At 48.6% G+C, this 24125-nt stretch overlaps 1 protein-coding gene across 1 annotated transcript; it reads left to right on the top strand.

Moving 5' to 3' along the window:
* The first annotated feature begins 633 nt into the window (after positions 1-633).
* Positions 634-18228, top strand: IRF9 (interferon regulatory factor 9). Its single transcript, XM_083581078.1, is given in 10 exon segments — positions 634-740; positions 6614-6803; positions 7811-7997; positions 9039-9163; positions 10935-11037; positions 12330-12410; positions 14036-14407; positions 16537-16649; positions 17607-17703; positions 17706-18228. Coding segments are annotated over 9 exon segments (1281 nt in total). The 5' UTR covers positions 634-740; position 6614; the 3' UTR covers positions 17720-18228.
* Positions 18229-24125: the final 5897 nt, after the last annotated feature.

The raw sequence follows: 24125 nt of genomic DNA, 5'->3' as shown, positions 1-24125 counted from the left end.
TTTAAAAGAAATATTTATTAAGATTTTACAAAGACAAATATACAAAAAATATACAAATATACAAAAATATAAAAAAAAGTAAACATACAGAAAAAATAAGAAAAATTAAAAACAATTATTTTTCATAACTTAAAACTCATTTGCTTGTTTCTTTGACTTCCTCACACCTCCCCTTCTTGTATTCCCATTTAAATAATCAAATCAGCAAATCCTTACCCTCTTTCATTTATCTTATCTCTATAACTTAACATTTTATAACTCAGTATTTTCATCCATTGTCAATTCATTTTTGCATATTCTTATTAACTTTGTTGCTAATACCACTTATTTCCAATCCAACACCATTTTAGTTATTGTTTTACCTATTTATGGGTGCTTTTAAAATTTGGGGGTGTGCATGTTCCCTCTCTCGTGGATCTACGCGTCTCTCGATAAATAGAGATCTCTCCCAGAGATCAACTATATCTGCTTTCCCCGTTTATTTTGGCGGCGGCGGAGCCTGAAACCGGCGCGCCCTCCTCTCTGCTGCCCCCTGGAGGCGGAGGCGGCAGTCACGTGATTTACGGGAAAAGCAGCGGAGCCGGGAGAAATGGGCGAGGGAGGGCGGGGCAGAAGGAAAGGAGGCGTGGCGAAGCCCAGAGTGGGCGTGGCGAAGTCCAGCTCAGCTGGAAGGGAGAAGCGCTGCTCGGTGTGTTTTGCGAAGAGGACTTCGCTGCAGGAGGGAGACTTGGAGATCAGAGGTGGGACATATATATATATCACGTTATATATGTATATAAAAAATAATATTTTCCTTTCCTTTATCATTCAACTTTCCTGCCTTAATTTTCTCCTGCCGCCTCCCCGAGCGCGTTTACTCGGGAGTAAGCCCCCGTGGAGTCCAGTGGGGCTTTACTCCCGTGCAAAAGTGCTGTCGGAGGATCGCAGCCTTCCTCGCTCCTCCGCTGCTGCAGATAAGAGAGTCTTTGCAGCACCTAAAAGTGCATTATATAATAACCATTATTCTTGCTATTATTGTTACTGATCGTGCCGTAATCCGGGCGTTGGAGCCGATTTGATTTGATTTGATTATTTGTCTTACTTTCAAGGAGGCCCATTGCAATCGACGGGGCTTAACGGGAGCCGTGGCCAACTTTTAAATTCCTTGGGAGGCGAGGTCTGGATTGCCTTTGCAGTACTGAGCAATCCTGCGCGCCGCTGTTAATTGAGTTCAGCGAAGCTTTCCGGGCAAGGGAAGGCGCTCGGGTTTGCCCTGTCCTTATGGTGTTGCAAGAATCTCTTTGTTTTCAAAACTATTGTTTTTATTAACAAAACTAACCAAGGAAGAATAAGGAAAAAGAGAGGGGGGGATGAAGGGATAATAGAGAAGGACACCCTCTGCTGTCAGCCCAGTCTCTTAATCTCAGGGTGCAGAGTTCGAATCCTACTTCGGGCAAAATATTCCTGCACTGCCAGGGGTTGGACTAGATGACCCCCTGGGTTCCCTTCCAACTCTATGGTTCTGTGAAAAGGCAATAAATAGCCAGTGATCCATCTATCTTAATTTAAACATGTTGTCGCACGCCACCCCAGTCTCTGAGAGGTGCAAGAATCCGGGGGTTCCAGGTACACATATATATACAACCTGAGCCTACGATGGAGGGGTTCACAGCCCTGGCGGATCCCAGAGGATCTTGCTTCAACAGCCTTGGATCCCAGCAGAGATCAGGCATTGATGGCTCTCTCTCTCTCAGCTGGCCAGCTGCCTTCTAGCACAACTCTGGCTTTTGCCTTTCTAAGTAACAGACAGTTGAGAGAGGGGGACCAATCCGTTCGCCCTGTGGCACAGAGCCACTTCCTTTGTTCCCTTAAGGTGCCATACTTAGCAAGCCCTTACTCAGAAACTCCCCCCCTCGCTATTCCAGCCATTGAATCGTTGCCGGATCCAGGAATTAGGAGGGACTCAGGCTACCCCCCAAAAAAACCCCTCACAACAATAAAATTCAATATATGCCATCCAGATGTTCAGACAAGCTACCTGCACAAAATGGCCGTTTAGAAGAAATCTATAGTGCTGCACGACTCCAGACCGTTGCGCAAGAAGGTGATGCATGTTGGAAGATTCTTTGATGTCCTCGCTTTAACGCGGTTTCCCTTTTCTTTTCCAAATTTCCACCCCACCTTTCCTGCTAGAAGCTGAAGGTGGTTCACGTGGTCCTCCTCTCCCTCCTCCCTTTTGCCCTTACAACGCCCCTGCGAGGTAGTTTAGGCTGAGAGGCGGCGACTGGCTCCACTGAGCTCCATGCCTGAGGGAGGATTTGAACTTTTGTCTCCCAGGCCTTAGTCCGACGCTCGAACCATTGCACCACCCTGCCTTAGTTTCCTGTTTGCATCTCTCTCATGCTAACTGCTTCCTTCTCTATTTCCTTTTTAATGCGCGCAACTTGTTTCTTTCCTGCAATACTAATATGCTCTAGTCTCTTATTTTCCTTGGCTGTTTTGTCCTTCCCCGGGGGGGGGGGGGCTTTCCTATGTCTCTCGTTCTCCCCGGCTACAGAAAGCAGATTAAAAAAAACCCGCACCATTAAACAGGCCTAAAGTGGTGCGATATTATTATTAAATGGTGTGTGCGTGCGTGTAAACCTGGGGGACGGGATGGCGGTGGTGTAATCGCAGATCCCAAAGGATCTGGTGTTGTCCGCATTATCCGAGCAAACTTTTGTAGATTTGCGGACTGGTCCTACGTTGGTCTAGGGACGTGGGTGGCGCTGTGGGTTAAACCACAGAGCCGAGGACTTGCCGATCAGAAGGTCGGCGGTTCGAATCCCCGCGACGGGGTGAGCTCCCGTTGCTTGGTCCCTGCTCCTGCCAACCTAGCAGTTCAAAAGCACGTCAAAGTGCAAGTAGATAAATAGGTACCACTCCAGCGGGAAGGTAAACGGCGTTTCCGTGCGCTGCTCTGGTTCGCCAGAAGCGGCTTAGTCATGCTGGCCACATGACCTGGAAGCTCCCTCGGCCAGTAAAGCGAGATGAGCGCCGCAACCCCAGAGTCGGCCACGACTGGACCTAATGGTCAGGGGTCCCTTTACCTTTACCTTTACCTACTCTGGTCTACTCTGAAGCAAGCCCCTTTGAAGACGAAACGGGGAGCTTCTTCGATTGCCTAGGGAATCTCTAATTTTAGGGAGGTGAAAGATCCAAAAGCATCTGGAGGACTGCAGTTTGAGGAGCACAGGGTTGTAGATTTAGGCAGAATCACGATTTCCCAAAATATACATAGGGATTAGGCCTGGGCTGCTGTTGTGAGGGACAATAGCACTATTTATATCTCTCTCTGACACTAGGAAAACACAATATTGTTATGTCTATTTACAAATGTACAGGTTGAGCCTAGATGGGTGCATGCTCCCAGATGCTCGTCCTTCTGGCCTCCAGGGACAAAGCGAAAAGGTTGCAGTGCAGAGGTACAGTGGTACCTCAGGTTAAGTACTTAATTCGTTCCGGAAGTCCGTTCTTAACCTGAAACTGTTCTTAACCTGAAGCACCACTTTAGCTAATGGGGCCTCCTGCTGCTGCCGCGCCGCTGGAGCACGATTTCTGTTCTCATCCTGAAGCAAAGTTCTTAACCTGAAGCACTATTTCTGGGTTAGCGGAGTCTGTAACCTGAAGCGTATGTAACCTGAAGCGTATGTAACCTGAGGTACCACTGTAGTAGCACCTGCCTTGCATGCAGAAGGTCCCGGGTTCGAGAAACGCCGTGCCTGAAATGCCGTTTCTGCCAGTCAGTGTAGGCAGAAATTCTGAGCCTGGTAGATAACCAATCTGACCCAGTATAGGGCCGCTTTCTAAATTTCGATGTTTACAAAGCCCCTCTCTCAGTCTGCCTCAAGCCGCCGTCGCAATTCACCCTCCCAGCCGCCCGGATCACATTATCCTTTAGCTTGGGGTGTTGGCGGTGAGAGTTTCGGTGATTTCCCAGCCTCCTAGGAGGCCAGCTATCGACAGCAACCAGTCAGCCTCCCTTAGGACGGTAGCAAACTGGGCGAGTGTGCCAGAATTATTATTAAGGCGGCTGCCAGGATCCATTTACTTTCCCCTTTCTGCTATCGTCCCGCCTTGCTGCAATATTTCATTCTGCAATTTGACGTTGTTAATGTAATAACAAAAAGGTTTGTTTCCCACCCGACGGACACGCTTTCTTTTCCAGAAGCCACGGCCGCGCACGATAAGACGATAATTGCAAATTGTCTGTGCAGTGTAAGGGAAGCTGTTTTCGAGTGTGTGTGCCTCTGTTTCTGAGATGTTTTCCAACTTACGGAGGACTGCAGGAAAGCAGCCTTGTTCTGGTCCAACCCGTGGCAAGGCCCCATCAGCCCCAGCGAGCGTGGCCAGCGGCGCAAGGATCATGGGAGTTGTAGTACAGCAACATCCAGAGCAGCCTTTCTCAACCTGGGGGTCCCCAGATGTTGAACTACAACTCCCATCCCCTCTAGCTAGCAAGGCCAGAGCTCAGGGACGATGGGAGTTGTAGTCTAGCAACATCTGGTTGGACTACAACTCCCATCCCCTCCAGCTAGCGAGGCCAGAGCTCAGGGATGATGGGAGTTGTAGTCTAACAAAATGTGGCTGGACTACAACTCCCGTCTACAACTCCCATCCCCTCCAGCTAGCAAGGCCAGAGCTCAGGGATGATGGGAGTTGTAGTTTAACAACATCTGGTTGGACTACAACTCCCATCTACAACTCCCATCCCCTCTAGCTAGCGAGGCCAGAGCTCAGGGATGATGGGAGTTGTAGTCTAACAAAATGTGGCTGGACTACAACTCCCATCTACAACTCCCATCCCCTCTAGCTAGCGAGGCCAGAGCTCAGGGATGATGGGAGTTGTATTCCAACCCACAGGCTGAGAACCGAGGGTCAAAGGCCACGTCTGAGATGTTCCTTCGCTGCCCAGATCTTCAGCTATGGAACTGACCCTTTGCCATTTTTTCCTTTCTCTCTTCTGCTTTTACAGATGCCCTTTTTCCCCAAACAGGCATCTCCTCTTCGAAAGCTCACAGAAGCCTTTTTAAACTTTATTTTCAACGATCAGACTTCCTTGTAGCAGAAGTTTGCACCCGCTGGTTTTTGTCCCACCCACCCCATTCAAAATGACACAAAACAGTACGAGGAAAAACCAAGGGTGTCAGTCAATGGGCACAAAAGCGGTTTTGGTATTACAAGTGTAGCCACGCAGCCGGAAAGAGTCGTCGGCTGCAGGGGGCCGGGGCGCTTACAGAGTTAACACACAGTAAATACGAAACAATAGGCCTCGAAAGTGTCTTTGTGGGTTTTGCCACATATCGCATTACAGTGTTGCGTGGGTTTGTCAGCCAAGACCAAGTGCCAATTGTTTTTTACGAGCCTCGATTCTTGCGCTCCGTTCCCAGAGCTCTTTGCAGAGCTACAATTCCCAGCACCCGCAGCAAACTACAGTTCCCATGATTCTCTTTTTTGGGTGTGGGATCCTTTGTGCGGCGTGTACACAGCCTGCATCCCCCCAAATCACTTTTGGCAAGAGCCGGCTTTATTTTATTTTTTTCCAAAAATTTTATTGGTTTTCACAATATTATAAACAAACAAACAAGCACACAAGACAAACAAACATAAATCATAGCCTTATTGAAAATTATACTTATTAACTTTGTGAAATGACTTCCTCGCTTCCCCTTGGTTGAATTTCATTGCATGTCCTTTTAACGGTTTTCCAAATCCCAATTCTTATGAAATTTAACTTAAACATTAACATCCTTAAATCTCACTTAACATAAATAAAATCCTAAGCCAATTAAGTATCTGCAAGCTATTTTCAGTTAATTCAACTAAATAATCATTAAATTTATTCCACTCTTCCTGATACTCCTGATACTTTAGGCCTGCTCATCTTGCTGGGACAACGTACCTTCTTCCATAAAGGCCATTTTCCGAATTTCAAAATGGTGCCATTAAGAGGGGCAGGTTAAAGTAGGTGGGTGGGACTTGTGATATCAGGCAGTTGGCAGGCGGCTGCCCCACCCACTAGCCAAAGCCAGGTACGCAGTGGTGGGACCCAATAAGGATTCCAAAAGATCCCCCAACCCAGGCTTCCTCGGCCCTCCAGATGTTTTGAGACTACAATTCCCATCATCCCTGACCACTGGTCCTGCTAGCTAGGGATCATGGGAGTTGTAGGCCAAAAACATCTGGAGGGCCAAGGTTGAGGAAGCCCGTCCCAACCCATGGGTAGGCAAACTAAGGCCCGGGGGCCGGATCCGGCCCATTCGCCTTCTAAATCCGGCCCGCGGACGGTTCGGGAATCAGCGTGTTTTTACATGAGTAGAATGTGTGCTTTTATTTAAAATGCATCTCTGGGTTATTTGTGGGGCATAGGGATTCATTCATTTTTTTCCTTCAAAATATAGTCCGGCCCCCCACAAGGTCTGAGGGACAGTGGACCGGCCCCCTGTTGAAAAAGTTTGCTGCCCCCTGCCCCAACCCTTTAATTTTTTCCAAACGAAGTATCATAATTAGACTCTCTCCTCACACCTTCCAGGCGATCCCTCCTCCCCACCTGTGGCTGATCTCTGTATTCTATCTCACCCCCCCCCCTGTCAAGGATGGCGACGTCTCGGCGCGGGGTTCGAAGGACGCGCAAGCTGCGCCAGTGGACCGTGGAGCAGGTGGAAAGCGGTCAGTTCCCGGGGGTGGTCTGGGACGACCCTCCCCACAAGACCATGTTCCGCATCCCGTGGAAACACGCGGGGAAGCAGGAATTTCGGCACGAGGAGGACGCTGGCTTTTTCAAGGTACTGTACCTGCGTTTCGACGGGTTGAGCTGGATGACCTTTGAGGGTCCCTCCCTGTCCTGCAGCTCTGGGATTCTGGGGCAGCATTAGTGGGAAAAGCAGAGACTTGCCGGCAGTGTGAAGATCGTTCAGAAGCGTTTGCGACGTTCTGCCTCCCCTTCTTCCTGGTTCATTTGTCAATCTATTTATTGATTTTGTGCATAGCTGTCAACCGTCCCTTATTTGGCAGGAAACTCCCTTATCCCAGCGCCATGTCCCGCTGCTGTCCCTTATTGATGATGTCCCTTAAATTTCCCGGGTTTCAAAGGAAGCAGCTCCTCTCCCTCCCTCCCTGCCGGCCAGGGAGGAGGGAGGCTACAACTGTGTTGCTTGGCTGCGTTGCTCACCCAATAAGGAGCCTAAGAACGACTGGGGGGTGGAGCTTGCATGCCTTGTGCCGATCAAATCGGCCGCATTGCCTGGGGACTCGCCTTTGCTCAGCGCTTCCCAGCGGAGAGGGGACGGTGGTTTTCCTTGCTGAATCCCCTTTGCCGTGTTGCTGCGTTGTGGGAACCACCGCTTGAGGCTTCGTTTGGCTGCTGGCTGGGCTTTCTGCCTTTGGCTCGGAGGGGCTCAGAAGTTGAACATACCTGTGCTTGGAAAATCCCTTATTTTGGCTGCTAATCCCTTATTTTCGAGGCTGCTGGTCCCTTATAAATTATTATTATTATTATTATTATTATTATTATTATTATTATTATTATTTTCAAATCTGTAACTTGACAGCTATGGCCAAAGCACTGCAAAATATCACGCTTCTGAGTCGCCATTCTTGCCGAGGTTGCAAACCTACGTCCTGCCTGCTCTGTTTTGGACTGCGATGGGGCGTGCTCCCATCATGGCGGGGGTTGGGGGGAATCCCCGCAGGTAGAAAAGCAGTATCTCAGGGAAAAGTCTGGGCTGCAGAGGAGCGTTGTGGTTGAGATGCAGTTGCAAGGCTTGACCCTGCGTCTCTGTCTCTTCCCCAGGCCTGGGCCGTCTTTAAAGGAAAGTACAGGCCGGGTGAGCCCCTCGACCCTGCCACATGGAAGACGCGCATCCGCTGCGCTTTCTCCAAGAGTCCCGAGTTCGAGGAGGTGCCGGAACGCTCCAAGCTGGGAACCGCAGAGCCCTACAAGGTGTACCGCCTGGTGCCGCTGCCTGAGCAGGGCCTTGGTAAGGACGTTGGCCTCCATTTCCCCCACATCCTTCAAGTTTCTATACATCCTGCGCCCCAAAAAACTGTTTTTCCCTCTGGGGTAATGTGAGGGCGCGCCCCATATAAGCCCACCTTTTCTCAGAGGAAGGAAATTCATACGCCGTCTAAAGTGGGGGTCCCTCCCCGGAGAGGTTTAACAACCGAACCCTCTTCCCAGGGAACGATGGGAGTTTTAGCACTCTGAAGGGAATGGGGGTCCCCTTGTCTGCATCGCCCTTGAGCCAGTGCCACCAACTGGACTCATCCACGTCAGCCCCGACTGGGCTAGGCAAGCTGGGTAGCACTTCCAGAGACCACCTTCTGCACAGGAACAGGTCAAAGTGCTGTGGACTCACAGCTTAGAGCTGTGAGCACCGGATTCACCCCAACAAGAAGACAGTCGTCGCACAGCAGAGTATAGAAGAGCATAAACGACTCGGAGAGCAGCTCTGTAGAATATCTTCTTTATTCTAACTACAACTATAATACACAACTATATACAGAGCTAAATGAGGTCTAAACGAAAATGCTGAACTGCACTGAGTGTCTGCAGCTGCTCTTAGCAGCAACCTTATCTATACACACAATCTCTAACACTCAGTCTCTCTCTCTCTCTTTGATGTGAGGCTGGAGCGGAATAAGTAGAGAGCAGAAACCGCCCCCTCCTCTCTGGAGAATCAGCAGAGAACATCAGCAGATTCTTGGATATGGGAGGGGTGAAATCTCCTCACCCCTAAGAATTCTCAGCACCTTTATCGAACTACAGTTCCCAACAGGGTGGATTAACTTATTAACCCTCACAATAATTTCATTATTATCTGTCTGTGTATTTCCAGTAGTATAACCAGATCAGTGATTTTTGATGTAACTGTAAAAACTACTCTGGAAATTTATTATTCCAAAAATGAAACATTCATCTGGTTGTAAATATTAAGATGATAACGGCAAGAAAGAGTCTTTCTGTGAGAAAAAAGACTTAAGTCAAGTCTTACTGACTAGTGATTTAAATCGATTTCAAGGGACCCAGCCCAAACCAAGGAAGACAAAAGCGCCCAGGGCAGAATCTTCCAACGGGTCCTCAGAGAAGGAGAACGGTGATCCTGATAGCAGCCTCCCTCAGCCTCCAGCCGCCGTCTACAAGATGGTGAGTGCCAAAAGAAGCAAAAGGATGAGAAGCAATAGGAACGCTGGCATCTGGAGATGCCACCAGGATTCGAACGCGGAACGTGCCGCGTGCAGAGTAGAGGCTCTGTGCTCCAAACTGCAGACCTTCCCCCCCAAAAAGTGGTTCGCAGCGGTGACAAGCGGAAGGGAACAAAAGGCCATGAACACAATAAAATATTGCATATCAAAATCTTTTATTTATTTTTTTAAACCCACATTGCAGAAATTCTGTCATTTAGAATAATGCAGTCAGTGAGAATATCAAAGTAAGCCTTGGCAAATGAAGGAATTTCCATTCGAAGTTTAAAACCTCCCAAATCTGTTTCTGGAGGGTTTTGATGGGGGATTAGTGCCACAACCCCCCCCCCCAAAAAAATTGCCTCCCAGAGGTTTGTACCCCTCAGACTTCCAGCAGGGTCTCCTCTGATCAATTTCCCCCCTCCGCCATTTCCACTGAAGCAAAATCTCATTATTTTTATTTTTAACTTCCTGGCTGCTATCCCACTCTCCCCCATTCGCAATCTTCACACACACCCTTTATTTCACCTATTCTCTTAGGTGAGCCTTTGCCAACTTGCAATTCCCTTAAGCCCCGGCCAGCACTTTGAGCGCAAGATCATAGAATTATAGAGTGGGACTTCATCCAGCCCAACCCCAGCCACACAGGAATCATTTGCACGACGTGGGGCTCAAACCCGTGACCCTGAGATCAAAAAAGCCCTGTGCTCTGCTGACGGAGCTATTCCGGGAGATATGAAAAGATTAGACGTGACAGGAACATCGGAAGCAGGCCTTTATAAAATGTATCAGCAATATTTCGGAAGAGAGGAGCTGGAAACTGCTGCATCGATATAGGGGCAGCTAGATTATAGACCCCCCCCCGGCGTTCTGCATCCCCCTGCTTGAAGCAAATTGTGGTATTAGTGGGGTGCTTGGGTCTGTATTAAAAAGGACAGGGGAGCAATACAGTGGTACCTTGGTTCTCAAACAACTTGGAACCCAAACACTGCAAACCTGGAAGTAAGTGTTCTGGTTTGCGAACTTTTTTCAGAAGCCGAACATGCTCTGTTTTGAGTGTTACGCATCCAATTTGAGTGCCACACTTCCCTTTTGAGTGTTACACCGAGGTCTGTCTGTTTTTGCTATTTATTTTGTCTTTTTGTTTTTGCGGCTCTTTTTGTTCTGTTTTTGCGACTGTGTGGAACCCAGTTCAGCTACTGACTGATTGATTGTGTGACTGCAGTACAGTGGTACCTCGGGTTACATACGCTTCAGGTTACAGGCGCTTCAGGTTACAGACTCCTCTAACCCAGAAATAGCACCTCGGGTTAAGAACTTTGCTTCAGGATGAGAACAGAAATCGCACGGCGGCAGCAGGAGGCCCCATTAGCTAAAGTGGTGCTTCAGGTTAAGAACAGTTTCAGGCTAAGAACGGACCTCTGGAACGAATTAAGTACTTAACCCGAGGTACCACTGTATTACTTTCATTTTATGGATCAATGGTCTCGTTTGATAGTGAAATTCATGTTAAATTGCTGTTTTACGGGCTGTTTTCCAACGTCCGGAACGAATTGATCCACTTTGCATTACTTTCTGTGGGAAAGCGCGGCTTGGTTTTGGAACGCTTTGGTTTTGGAACGGACTTCCGGAACGGATTAAGTTTGAGAACCAAGGTACCACTGTATACCACAGTGCGGCGTGCGTGGAGCCTTTGTATGAACACACACTAATATCTCTTCTACCCCCTCCAGGAATCCAGCTCCACGTTCGAAGCCATCGCTAGCCAGGCCCCAAACGCATTCGCCGCTTTGGTCATCCCAAAGGGGGAGATGAAACCTGAGTCCATGGAGTCAGGTGAGGCAATTCGCATTTCCCTCTGTTTTGTGGCTCTGATCATGGCGCGAGGAGACCCCCATTTCTCTCCCTGTTCACCCACACAGGGGCACATCCCCCTTGTTTCCCGCCCCCCTCAAGGAAGTGATCTGTTCTTAACAAAACCTCACAGAACAGGAGATCTCTTCCGACCTGCTTCCTGGAAAATAATAAGTGTTTGCTCGAACCGAGAGAAGACGTTCGGCCTCTCGCTCCGTGGAAAGAAAACAGTGTGCCGAAATGTTTGATGCACCAAAGAAGCACACATTTAATGCAATGTTTGTACCACTTTAAACAGCTCCCCCCGGAGAATTCTGGGAGCTGTAGTTTGTTCAGGGTGCTCACAGAGCTACAGTTCCCAGAGTCCCCTGGGGGAGAGAAATTGAGTTTAATAGGTATCGCAGTTCCCAGCTCCTGGCAACAGAAATTATAGAATAGGGTTTACAGATTGACTTACTTTCCCCCCTCCTTTCCCTGGTCTTCTTGCAAATTAATTGCAGAAGGTCCAGAAAGATAGGCAACGGATTATGGCGCCGTTTGTTCATTTCTAAGGTGCTAGCCCTCATTGCTGCTGTCTTAATTCCATGTGCGTACGGGGAACTGGCTGTGGTGTACATCAGACTACAGGCATTCTCTTCCTCGTTAACATTCTACTTTTTCCAAATATTTCCACCACCCCTCACATTTTTATTAAATGTTGCAGTTTCAACAAAGCTTGCTTCTCTCTCAAATTTGAAAATGCTAAAAAAAAAAAACCAAAAACACACAAGCAAGCAATAATCAGAGCAGGTATGAAGGAATATATAATCTTGGGGAAATACGTGATATCAAGTACAGAGGCACTGTTGTGGGCTGTCAAGGTACTAAGACCATTATAATTTTAAATCTTTTTTTCCTCCTTGTTCATAAAAACCCACAGGCAAAGAAGTGCTAGCCATTTTCCTTTGTTCGTAAAAATAACAAATAATGCCACATTTGCCAAAAGCAAACGATTTCTACATAATCTTAAACATGTGTCCATTTCTCAAGTAATTCTGTCTCCCAGTCCTTGTGGTACAAGGAATCTGTAGTTATTCCAGGCCCCCAAATAGACTCTGCCGTTGATTCCAGAAAAATGTGCCAACTGGGGGCCATTGAACGCTCCCATCCCCGTGGTGTGGGCATCTCGGCATGGGAAATACCATTTTTGAGTTAATGTCTTAGGAAATGATTCCTTTATTCTGTGGAAAGGCTGGTTCCTCATTTCCTCTCCCTTTTCTGCTTCTCCACACTAGCGCTGGCTGTGAATGAGATTGCTGCCTTCCACCAGAAGCCAGAACCTGACCAAGCTGTGCCCATTTCAGAGACTGTTAGAGGTGAGATGACGGAAGCTAGTGTCTTAGCTGTGCAGCTGCCTTGGGAAGGGTCTATAAAGAAGGCACAGGGCTCCGTTCTTGTAATAATCACATTGTATGCAATATCAGCCGCTCCTTCAATTCCCTGTGCTTTTAAAAATGTTGATAATTGTTTTTTAAAATGATATTCTGCTGCAGCAGCCCTGGAGTCGCTGCTAAGAGAGAACAGAGCAGCCTTTCTCAACCTGTGGGTCCCCAGATGTTGTTGAACTACAACTCCCATCACCCCTAGCTAGCAAGGCCCGAGCTCAGGGATGATGGGAGTTGTAGTCCAACAACATCTGGGGACCCACAGGTTGAGAACTGCTGCAATAGACTTCCAGGCATGGCCAAACCTGGCCCTCCAGATGTTTTGGGACTACAACTCCCATCATCCCTACCTAACAGGACCAGTGGTCAGGGATGATGAAAATTGTGGTCCCAAAATATCTGGAGGGCTGAGTTTGGCCATGCCTGCGACGGTCTCTGAATCTAAGCGATAAATAATATTTTACTTCAGTGTGTCAGAGGTTAACTCCTCCTGCTTTTATTGGAGGCGGGGCTATGCAAATGATGTGGGCAGTCCCCTTCAGTGAGATGAGTACTGTTTTTAGGGACAGGGGGTGGGCGGGTGTGGAGGACTTCCCTGGTCCTGAATGGGGTAACTGTGCCCTGAAGGACCAGGTGCGCAGCCTGGGAGTCATTCTGGACTCACAGCTGTCTATGGAGGTGCAGGTCAATTCTGTGTCCAGGGCAGCTGTCTACCAGCTCCATCTGGTACGCAGGATGAGACCCTACCTGCCCGCAGACTGTCTCACCAGAGTGGTGCACGCTCTGGTTATCTCCCGCTTGGACTACTGCAATGCGCTCTACGTGGGGCTACCTTTGAAGGTGACTCGGAAACAGCAACTAATCCAGAATGCGACAGCCAGACTGGTGACTGGGAGCGGCCGGCGAGACCACATAACACCGGTCCTGAAAGACCTACATTGGCTCCCAGGATGTTTCAAGCACAATTCAAAGTGTTGGTGCTGACCTTGAAAGCCCTAAACGGCCTTGGCCCAGTATACCTGAAGGAGCGTCTCCAGCCCCATCGTTCATCCTGGACACTGAGGTCCAGCTCCAAGGGCCTTCTGGCGGTTCCCTCCCTGTGAGAAACGAGGTTAGAGGGAACCAGGCAGAGGGCCTTCTGGGTGGTGGCACCCGCCCTGTGGAACACCCCCCAATCAGATGTCAAGGAAACAAACAATTATCTGACTTTTAGAAGACATCTGAAGGCAGCCCTAGGGAAGCTTTTAATGTTTGATGTTTTATCGTGTTTTTAATATTCTATTGGGAGCCGCCCAGAGTGGCTGGGGAAACCCAGCCAGATGAGTGGGGTATAAATATTATTATTATTATTATTATTATTATTATTATTATTATTATCCTCTTACAGATTCTACCCTCATACGAACAGGCCGGGAAAGGCCCCGGGGATATCATACAGACTGACCCCCCCACCAAAAAACCCCCTATAACGGCTCTAATTATCCTTATTAATTGTACGCATCATGTCCAGAGAGGCAGTAGGTAACCCTCTCAATTTCCTTCTTCTCGTCTCCCAGGCTGTCCAGGGAACTTCTTCGTCATCCTGTCTGTCTCCTACGGCGGCAGGTTGGTCAAGAAAGATTTGCTGCCAGAGGGAGAGTTCCTGGTCACTTCTGCTGCAGCCCCTCTGGGAACGTCCGACCACAACATGCTCCGGGTTGTGCTGCCGCCCTCCTCCAGTCTCGAGGACGCCCAGGAGGCCGACGTCCGCCGGCTGCTGAAGGACCTGGAGAAGGGCGTCATGGCGGCTAGCAACGCGGAGGGGATTTTCGTGCAGTGCCGGGGCCGAGCCAGCATCTTCTTGCATGGTCCAGGGGGCACCCAGCCCCACCGGAAGCTGCCCAGCAACGCCTTCCTTCAGTTGTTCAGCACCAAGGCATTTAAGTCAGGTGAGGCTGAGCCAAAGGCATAGCTGTCAACTGTCCCTTATTTGGCGGGAAACTCCCTTATCCCAGCGCCATGTCCCGCTGCTGTCCCTTATTGATGATGTCCCTTAAATTTCCCGGGTTTCCAAGGAAGCAGCTCCTCTCCCTCCCTGCCTGCCGGCCAGGGAGGAGGGAGGCTCCAACTGTGTTGCTTGGCTGCTTTGCTCACCCAATAAGGAGTCTAAGAACGACTGGGGGTGGAGCTTGCATGCCTTGTGCCAATCAAATCGGCCACGTTGCCTGGGGACTCGCCTTTGCTCAGCGCTTCCCAGCGGAGAGGTGACGGTGGTTTTCCTTGCTGCATCCCCTTTGCCGTGTTGCTGCGCTGTGGGAACCACCGCTTGAGGCTTCGTTTGGCTGCTGGTTGGGCTTTCTGCCTTTGGCTCGGAGGGGCTCAGAAGTTGAACATACCTGTGCCCAGAAAATCCCTTATTTTGGCTGCTGATCCCTTATTTTTGAGGCTGCTGGTCCCTGATTTTCAAATCTGTAAGTTGACAGCTATGGCCAAAGGCGACTGGCAAGAAGGCCACAGCGGGTGTTGCTGTGTTGCAGCACCCCTGACCCCCATCTCCCTGGGGCTGATGGGGTCTGGAGACCCACGGCCTGGAGGGACATGGCTTCCCCACCTCTGCTCTTGCAGAAGGTGCTCCATATGTCTCGGGAGACGACAGAGGAGTGCGCCTTTGGGGGTGAAGTTCAGTGCCATAGCTGTCAACTTACAGATTTGAAAATCAGGGACCAGCAGCCTCAAAAATAAGGGATCAGCAGCCAAAATAAGGGATTTTCTGGGCACAGGTATGTTCAACTTCTGAGCCCCTCCCAGCCAAAGGCAGAAAGCCCAGCCAGCAGCCAAACGAAGCCTCAAGCGGTGGTTCCCACAGCGCAGCAACCCGGCAAAGGGGATGCAGCAAGGAAAACCACCGTCACCTCTCCGCTGGGAAGCGCTGAGCAAAGGCGAGTCCCCAGGCAACGTGGCCGATTTGATTGGCACAAGGCATGCAAGCGCCACCCCCCAGTCGTTCTTAGACTCCTTACTGGGTGAGCAACACAGCCAAGCAACAGAGTTGGAGCCTCCCTCCTCCCTGGCCGGCAGGGAGGGAGAGAGAGGAGCTGCTTCCTTTGAAACCCGGGAAATTTAAGGGACATCATCAATAAGGGACAGCAGCAGGACACGGTGCTGGGATAAGGGAGTTTCCCGGCAAATAAGAGACGGTTGACAGCTATGGGGTGAAGTCACACCATTGGAGAGTCGCAGCGCCTGCTGTGGCCGTAGAGGCCGATACAGGCGAGACATGTTTTGTTGCAGCTGGGGCAGAGGAAGACGTCCGGTTGTGCTGCGGCAGCAGATGCACCCCGGTGTTTCTTCTCCTCCTGGGGTCATTCCTCCTCTGGTCACTGCTGTATGGATGCACGACCTGACGGCCTGTCTCCAGGCCCGGCGGTCGTCTGCAAGGGGTACCTGAAGGAGCGTCTCCACCCCTATTGTTCAGCCCGGACACTGAGGTCCAGCTCTGAGGGCCTTCTGGTGGTTCCCTCCCTGCGAGAAGTGAGGCTACAGGGAACCAGGCAGAGGGCCTTCCCGGTGGTGGCACCCACCCTGTGGAACGCCATCAGATGTCAAGGAGATAAGCAACTACCTGACTTTTAGAAGACATCTGATAATTGAGACATAGATATAGCTATATCTGAACTTCCATTTCAGTGAATATCTTGACCCTCCTCCACGAGAATAACTGTTTACTTGGCCGTTTTCATATGTTGTGAAGGCTGAAATTTCAATTCAGTGGAGCCAAAACACAATCCATCCTGTATATTTAAGTATCTGTCCACGGTCACCTCCTTGTTATCAGAGGCCCATAATCCACATTCCTTTGTAAGAAAATAAGAAATAACGTAAAACTATTTTTGCAGGCAAAAAAGGAAATCAATTTTTTTTGGGGGGGTGACAAGAAATTTTCCACACCGGGTACCGCCTGACCTTCCTACGCCTCTGGAGGCAGGATGTCTATTGCCGTATTCATTTGACAAAGCCCGATTTGGTTCTGGTACTTCCCACTGTATCACGCTGCTCTCTTTTCATTTTCCACAAACAGCACTGCAGGAATACTACCTGGGCCGTGGGCCTAAACCTGAGCACCAAGTCACTCTCTGTGTCGGGGAGGAATTGGGGCAAGACTGCGTGGACAGCAAGAGAATCGTCATCCAGGTGAGAGTCATTAAGCGTCGGCAAGGCGAACGCGCATTGTTCAGTTCAAAGTGTTGGCGCTGACCTTTAAAGCCCTAAACGGCCTCGGTCCTGTATACCTGAAGGAGCGTTTCCACCCCCATCGTTCAGCCCGGACACTGAGGTCCAGCGCCGAGGGCCTTCTGGCGGTTCCCTCATTGCTAGAAGTGAGGTTACAGGGAACCAGACAGAGGGCCTTCTCGGTGGTGGCACCCGCCCTGTGGAACGCCCTCCCTTCAGATGTGAAGGAAATAAGCAGCTATCTTCTCTTTAAAAGACATCTGAAGGCAGCCCTGTTTAGGGAAGTTTTTAATATTTAATGCTGTATTGTTTTTAACACTCGATTGTGAGTCGCCCAGAGTGGCTGGGGAAACCCAGCCAGATGGGCAGGATATAAATATATTATTATTATTATTATTATTATTATTATTGGTTGGGAAGAAGCCTCCCAAGGGTGGAGACACAAGACATGCCATGCAGAGAATGTAAGAAATAAATGCATTTTGGGCTAACAGTGCTAGGGAGAAGGGCAGAAACACATTGCGAGTGCAGGTGAGGGGGCACCGGACGCCGAAGTAAACCTATTTATTCTGTCAGTTTTCTAAGCGTTGAGGGCAGAGGTGCATTCTGCGTAGCGCATGGGGAAATCACAGCAGAGATGCAAGCTGGGTAGATGGAACAGACTATCCATCTGGGAGGTGGATAAGTCATATTTGGAGGAAATCACAGCATGGGTAGTAGGCAGAAGTTGGAGCGGAACGGGATTCAGGACCAGCCTGCCCAGTCAATCGTGGCGCAAGACGTGTTGGGAAACGGCGGCGGGTTTTTAGAAGCGAGTGATGGGAAGGACACTGGTCCGAACGGTGAGCGGCCTATGCAGTCGTTCAAAATTTCTGGAGTCATTTCAGTGGTTGCTTTCCCCGTCTTCTCCGCTCACAGATGGAGCAGATATTTGCTTCGGCTGCAGTCTCTCCTCCCGTGGTACAAGCACCCCAAGTCGTTTCGGATGGCTCCGCTGGGAAATGGGATGCTTCTGGGCACCTGAATGCTGAAATCACCTGTCCTGTCCCTCTGATTTTGGGGGCTGCTGACCTGCTTGTGGTACAGACCCATCCGGGGTCTTGAACACTTCTTCGGAGCGGCACTTCCTACTTCCTGCCTTATTCTCTCGGGCGGGACTTCCTACTTTACTCATTCCTGCACGTCGGAACAACTTCTACCTGTGAACTTGGCATTATGTAGAAAAAGTGTGAAACACTAGAGCAGAAACGCTGGTGGCAATTATTTCCTGGCAATATCCTGAGATGAGGGCTTTTCCTCTCCTAATTAGCAACGATAAGCTCCTCCTCCTCCTTTTCCCAGCTGAGGAATGGCTGGGAAGTAATACAAAACCTTGTAGAAAAAAACCCCTTTTTTTGCCTTCCTCATTCCCGTGCCTACTGAGCTCATGCCTTCTTGCACTTTATTAGTATCTAGGAAATATGCGCTTAGACTGTCTTTCACGCTTGCTGTGTGGATCTGAAATTGTTTGTTTAAATAATAAAGTTTTATTGGAAATGGACGCTGGAATTTGGTGTGGTGTTGCGTTCGCAAAGTAAAGGAAGGTGTTATGTACTGAGTTGAATAGGATCCAAACTGCAGCAGTCTGATTGGTCCTAGAACAATAGGATCCAAAAGGCAGCAGTCTGATTGGTCCTAGAACAATAGGATTCAGAATGCAGCAGTCTGATTGGTCCTAGAACAATGCAGCAGTATGATTGGTTGGCAGGAACCACCCAATCATGCTCCAGATAAAAGTGAATCCACAACCTGATTGGCTTACAGTAGAATTCCGGAATTAGCCAATCATGTGCAGCCCATTGTGTAAATAATGTATATAAAGCAGATACTTTGAGGGGACATTCATTCATTCCTCCTCACCACTATGAGCTGAATAAAGAGCATGAAATCACTTTGCGACTCTGAGTATATTTCAGAAGGATTGAACTCTGATCAATAAGAATACAGACAGAGGCTTGAACCAGCAAGACTCTGGGAAGAGTGCGTATAATCGTGTCTCTCTGTGCTTGTCCGTCAGATCAGATCTCCGCAGCCTCCAGCCCAGGCCGTTTGATTCACAAAAGAACTTTTTACAGAGTGTTTGTAAGAACCAATCAGATTTCTTCTGAGCATTTCCACAAACTCACGTGGGGAGAAAGTTAAACTACTAAAACTAATTAAGCACAAATATTTCTGGGGTAAATAAGTTGAGAACTACAAAGGGGAGCATCTGGCAACCCCGGAGGTAATAAAAAAGCAATACATATGATAAGTAGGATGGCCAGGAGGACAACAATCACTATCACCTTCATGTGAGATCTGTTTCCTGGCCCTAAGATTAACATCCTAAGATTATATATAAGAAAACTACATCAAAGTAACTTGCCTACTATCTTTATGGCCCAGGAAGCCTGCCTGGCGAAGCAACTGCTGTGTACACTGTGTATGTGACGTGAGGAGAGAGAAATGGGCAGTAGGGTCAAAAGGGCCAGAGATGCAGAGGTGTAGATTGATCAAAAATCATATCAAAATAGTCTAAACCCAGTCAACGCAATGCTTTCATTGCTGACACAGATGGCTTAGTCTCTACTTGCTATAATTCCTCATAGCAATCCCACCTGATCACTACATCTCTGGATATTTGCACTCCTACAGTGTGGGAGTTTTGAATCATGAGGCAGAGAATCCCACAGATTTCACGTTTTGTGAGGTAGTGTTTTTTTCTTTATTTTTTGTCTGCTTGAATCCTGAATCTCAGATAATCCTGGCCTATAGGGATGCTATAGGCACCTTAAAAAGCCATTTTATCCAGAATGCAACCAGAGAGGGGCCCCCTAGACAGATTCCATTGTGTTCTCAAGTAACACATCCCAGGGAACACTCTCATAGGCATCAATTAAGCATTTTCCTTTCACTGAATTGAACTCTGCAGCCTTTTTCCAAAATTCAAAAACGATAATGGAAATGCACTTAAATCAAACAGAATCCTTGGGGTTTCTTCTTTCTATCTCTTGCTTTTCAATATTGATCTGGGCGTTTACTGCTTTGAGTTTTCAAAATGTGCATGCCAGGAACAGGCGGAAGTCAGTTAATTTTCTTTCTGAAATTGTTCCCCAACCCATTTGTTCCTCTCTTTTACTACCGTATTTTTCGCTCCATAACACGCAGATTTTTCCTCCTAGAAAGTAGGGGGAAATGTCTGTGCGTGTTATGGAGCGAATGCCTACAGATGGCGGGGGAATCTGCTGCAGTTGTGAGCAGTCCGTGGCTCGCTTTGAAACAGTAAGCGGCTCCTGTCAGCTAGCGGAGCCGGGGAGGAGGGAGAGAAGCAGAGCGGGGTTGGCTGCTTTAAAACAACCCCGTCCTCTATGTTCCTCTCTCCTCCCCACTGAGCTGCTAAGTAGCAGCAAAGCTTTTCAGCCAGCCTAGCCGGGAGGAGGAAGAGAAGCAGAGCGGGGTTGGCTGCTTTAAAACAACCCCATGCTCTCTGTCCCTGCCTGCAGTTTTTTGCTGTCCGATTTTGGATTAGCCACTGTAGGGGCTGTGTGTGTGTGTGCTTGAGCTATCGTTCTCCTCCTCCTGCTTCCCGTTCACTCTCCCTGCGCCCCTGCGCTCTCCCTCCGACTTTAGGATTGACACTCTGTGTGTCTGTGTGTGTGTGAGAGGGCTCCTTCTCCTTCTCTTGCTTCTGTTCACTCTCCCTGCGCCCCTGCGACTTTAGAATTGACACTCTGTGTGTCTCTGTGTGTGTGAGGGCTCCTTCTCCTTCTCTTGCTTCCCGTTCACTCTCCCTGCGCCCCTGCGCTCTCCCTCCGACTTTAGAATTGACACTCTGTGTGTCTCTGTGTGTGTGAGGGCTCCTTCTCCTTCTCTTGCTTCCTGTTCACTCTCCCTGCGCCCCTGCGACTTTAGAATGACACTCTGTGTGTCTCTCTGTGTGTGAGGGCTCCTTCTCCTTTTCTTGCTTCCCGTTCACTCCCCCAGCACCCCTGTGACTTTAGGGCCAGTTCTCTCTCTGCGTGTGTGTGTGTGCTTTGACCTCACTGCGCTTGTTGGGGGAGAGTGTTGGTCGCAATTTTTCTTGATTTGTCTCAGAGTGGTTACTATCATGGTTTCCTTGCCGGGGAGGAGGGAGAGACGCAGAGCCTGCTTGTTCTAAAGGAGCAAAGCCAGAGAGGAGCCTCTCCTGCATTATTAGCAGCATCCTTCTCCACACACCCCACGCGTGCTCCTTGTCCCTTGAGTTCTTTTCCTTCCCTCCCCACTTAAAACGTGGTTACAAAGCACGGATCCACATGGATCCTCAGGATTTTTGCATTGGGCTACCCCAAACTCACCGTCAGATCACATGTCTGTGGCCACAGCATGAACCACAAAAATCATACATCCACTGTTTCGTTTAGAATATTTTTTTCTTGTTTTCCTCCTCTAAAAACTACGTGCGTGTTATGGTCAGGTGCGTGTTATAGAGCGAAAAATATGGTATGTTCTTGTCATTTTTTATATGCCATCTCTGTTGGAAATACGAGGAGAGGTGCTTTACAAAAAGAGAGAGAGACCATCCTCTCCTCCAGCTGTAGTTGCTCTTTTGAGACCTTGAAGTTTTCACATTAGGAAGTTAATTCAGTTCCCACATCAAAAAAGCAAATACCTACCCCAGGATCCATGCCCAAATTGACCAGTTACACCCCTTAGTCCTAATAATCCTTCACTTGGAAGCACATTTCATTCAGTTTGGTCAAATTCTATGTAAAGGGCTCCCTAAAAAACGAGTATGATTCTGTGTTACGTAACTCTGGCGCTGGACTCTTCTAAGCCTCACATGTGGTTGATGAGTCACCATTATTTTCCCTGTGGTTTCCCTGAACCGATACTCTGCTTGTTTGCTGATTCATGCATGTGTGCTCATCAGTCATCAACGGCTGCAAACGCTGTTCAGTGGGAATAACCAGTTTACTCTTGAAATAAAAAAATTAAGGTCTTATATATATATATAATAAATGTTCATAAATGTACCAAGCAAACACGTACATAAATATATATACCACATGTCTGAAGCAGCACAGGAAAACAGCCCTGGAACCGTTTTGACTCCCAAACTGACCAAATGATTTCTCTGCAAGGTCAAGGAAAATGGAAAAGCCTCCCCATTGTCTTTTCATTCACAAATCCTGTCTTAAGGGTATGTCTGTGTATGAATAGGGTGAGCCTGTGACCTGGCTCAGGAACTATGTATTTGTCATTACAAAAGACTAGCCAGGCTCCACAGGGTATCCAATCAAGTAAGCATTATTAGGTAACCTGCCAGACATTTCTGTTGTGGACCGCCCTTTCTGTGATGTAGGTATGATGTGTCTGGGGGTGGTCTTGGACTCCAGGGCTGGCAATTTAAAATGTCTATATAAGGGCGGGCACACCTGGGTTCTGGGTCCTCCTCCTGCGTGTGAACGGGGCACCCTGTTGCAACAGTTCAATAAAGATCAGGCATACTAGTTGCTTTGCTTCTCAATAATCTCTGGTTGGCCTCTGTTATTTTCTCCGACCGATGGAGAACCTGCAAAGGACTCTATAAGAGCTCTTGTGTCCCCCATAAGGGAATAAGGGCAGATTTTCGTTTATTACACTCTCATTGCTACCCCAGGCTTCCAGCGTTTTGTGTCTCCCATCATTTAAAAACAAAACAAAAAAACACAATTGGGATCGTAATGGCGTCAGCGGTTTTTGTTTCAGATAAGAATTCTGCTGGATCAAGACCAAAAGCCTATCTATTCTGGCATCCTGTTCTCCATAGCGCCCAAGCGGGAAGTCTGCAAACAGGACTTGAGGGCTGAAGTTGTATTTCTTATTTATCTGGGGTATTTTCATCCCATTTTAATTTAAGATGGTGACAGCAGTCACGAAATTAAAAGACGCCTGCTCCTTGGGAGAAAGGCGATGGCAAACCTAGACAGCATCTTAAAAAGCAGAAACATCACCTTGCGGACAAAGGTCCGTATAGTCAAAGCTATGGTTTTCCCAGTAGTGATGTATGGAAGTGAGAGCTGGACCATAAAGAAGGCTGATCGCCGAAGAATTGATGCTTTTGAATTCTGGTGCTGGAGGAGACTCTTGAGAGTCCCATGGACTGCAAGAAGATCAAACCTCTCCATTCTGAAGGAAATCAGCCCTGAGTGCTCACTGGAAGGACAGATCCTGAAGCTGAGGCTCCAAGACTTTGGCCACCTCATGAGAAGAGAAGACTCCCTGGAAAAGACCCTGATGTTGGGAAAGATGGAGGGCACAAGGAGAAGGGGACGACAGAGGACGAGATGGCTGGACAGTGTTCTCGAAGCTACAAACATGAGTCTGACCAAACTGCGGGAGGCAGTGGAAGATAGGAGGGCCTGGCGTGCTCTGGTCCAGGGGGTCACGAAGAGTCGGACACGACTAAACGACTAAGCAACATTTTCATCCCATTAAAGGCTTGCACAACATACAGTCGCTTAAAACGATAACCCAAAAGGCAAGGCACAAAAGGAAAACAGGATGGGGAGGGAATTGTAGAGTTGGAAGGGACCCTGGGGGTCATCTAGTCCAACCCCCTACAATGCAAGACGGGGGGAGAGGAAGAACCAGTTCCTAAATTATAAACAGAGGTCTGTATGATGGACAAGCACTTTTCGGGAGAGGATTTGCTCTCAGCGGAGTGAATGGTCCCTGCTTCCCACCTCTCCGGCTGCTGCAGCTTTTTCGTTTTTTGGCAAGGCCGGGAGTGCAGTGCAAAAAGCCGCCTGGCCAATTAGAACAATCTGCACGTAAAAACTTGAAACCCAGTTTGCTTATTTCCTCCTCCCTCTCAATCCATATTCCTTTTAGATGGTAACCCTGAGGAGCCTTTAAAAAAAAACCCAACAGTAATCTGAAGCTGCTCTTTTTTCCCATTACCCTGTAGCCTTATGAGGCTTTGCCCTCGGGTGAGAAAAATATTGCGCCTGGGAAAGGGAAGCGGGAGTCAACAGACACTCAAGGAATAGTTTCGGAGAAAAGGCTTTTATTTCTACCATCCACGAACTGGTAGGAGCAAGTGTGATAAGTCACAAAAAGCACGCACGAAGTTCACAGTCCTGTGCACAAGCATATATATACCCCTTTCCAGTTCCCTCCTCCTTTCTTCCAGAGTCCTGCCCCATGAGTTCCTCTGAGCATGAACAGAAAGCTGTCTTGGGACTATTGTGGACTCTTGGCACCCTTCCCAGGAAAGGGGTTTCAGAGTGTTCAGATATGTTTCAATCTCTTGTTCTGGCATGGTTCCCGGACAGAAAGCAAGTTGCAATGTGGTTCTTTAGCAAGGCCAGAAGGCATGAGAAAGGCCTGAGAAACAATGGACTGTTCTCTATCTTTGTTACAGCAGAGTGGAATGTTTCTGATGCTTAGCTGCTG

Source organism: Podarcis filfolensis (genome assembly GCF_964270895.1).
Source record: "Podarcis filfolensis genome assembly, chromosome: 13".
In the NCBI taxonomy this organism is placed as follows: Eukaryota; Metazoa; Chordata; class Lepidosauria; order Squamata; family Lacertidae; genus Podarcis; species Podarcis filfolensis.
Note: the sequence above shows the minus strand (reverse complement) of the source record. Positions and strands in the feature narration are given on the sequence as shown.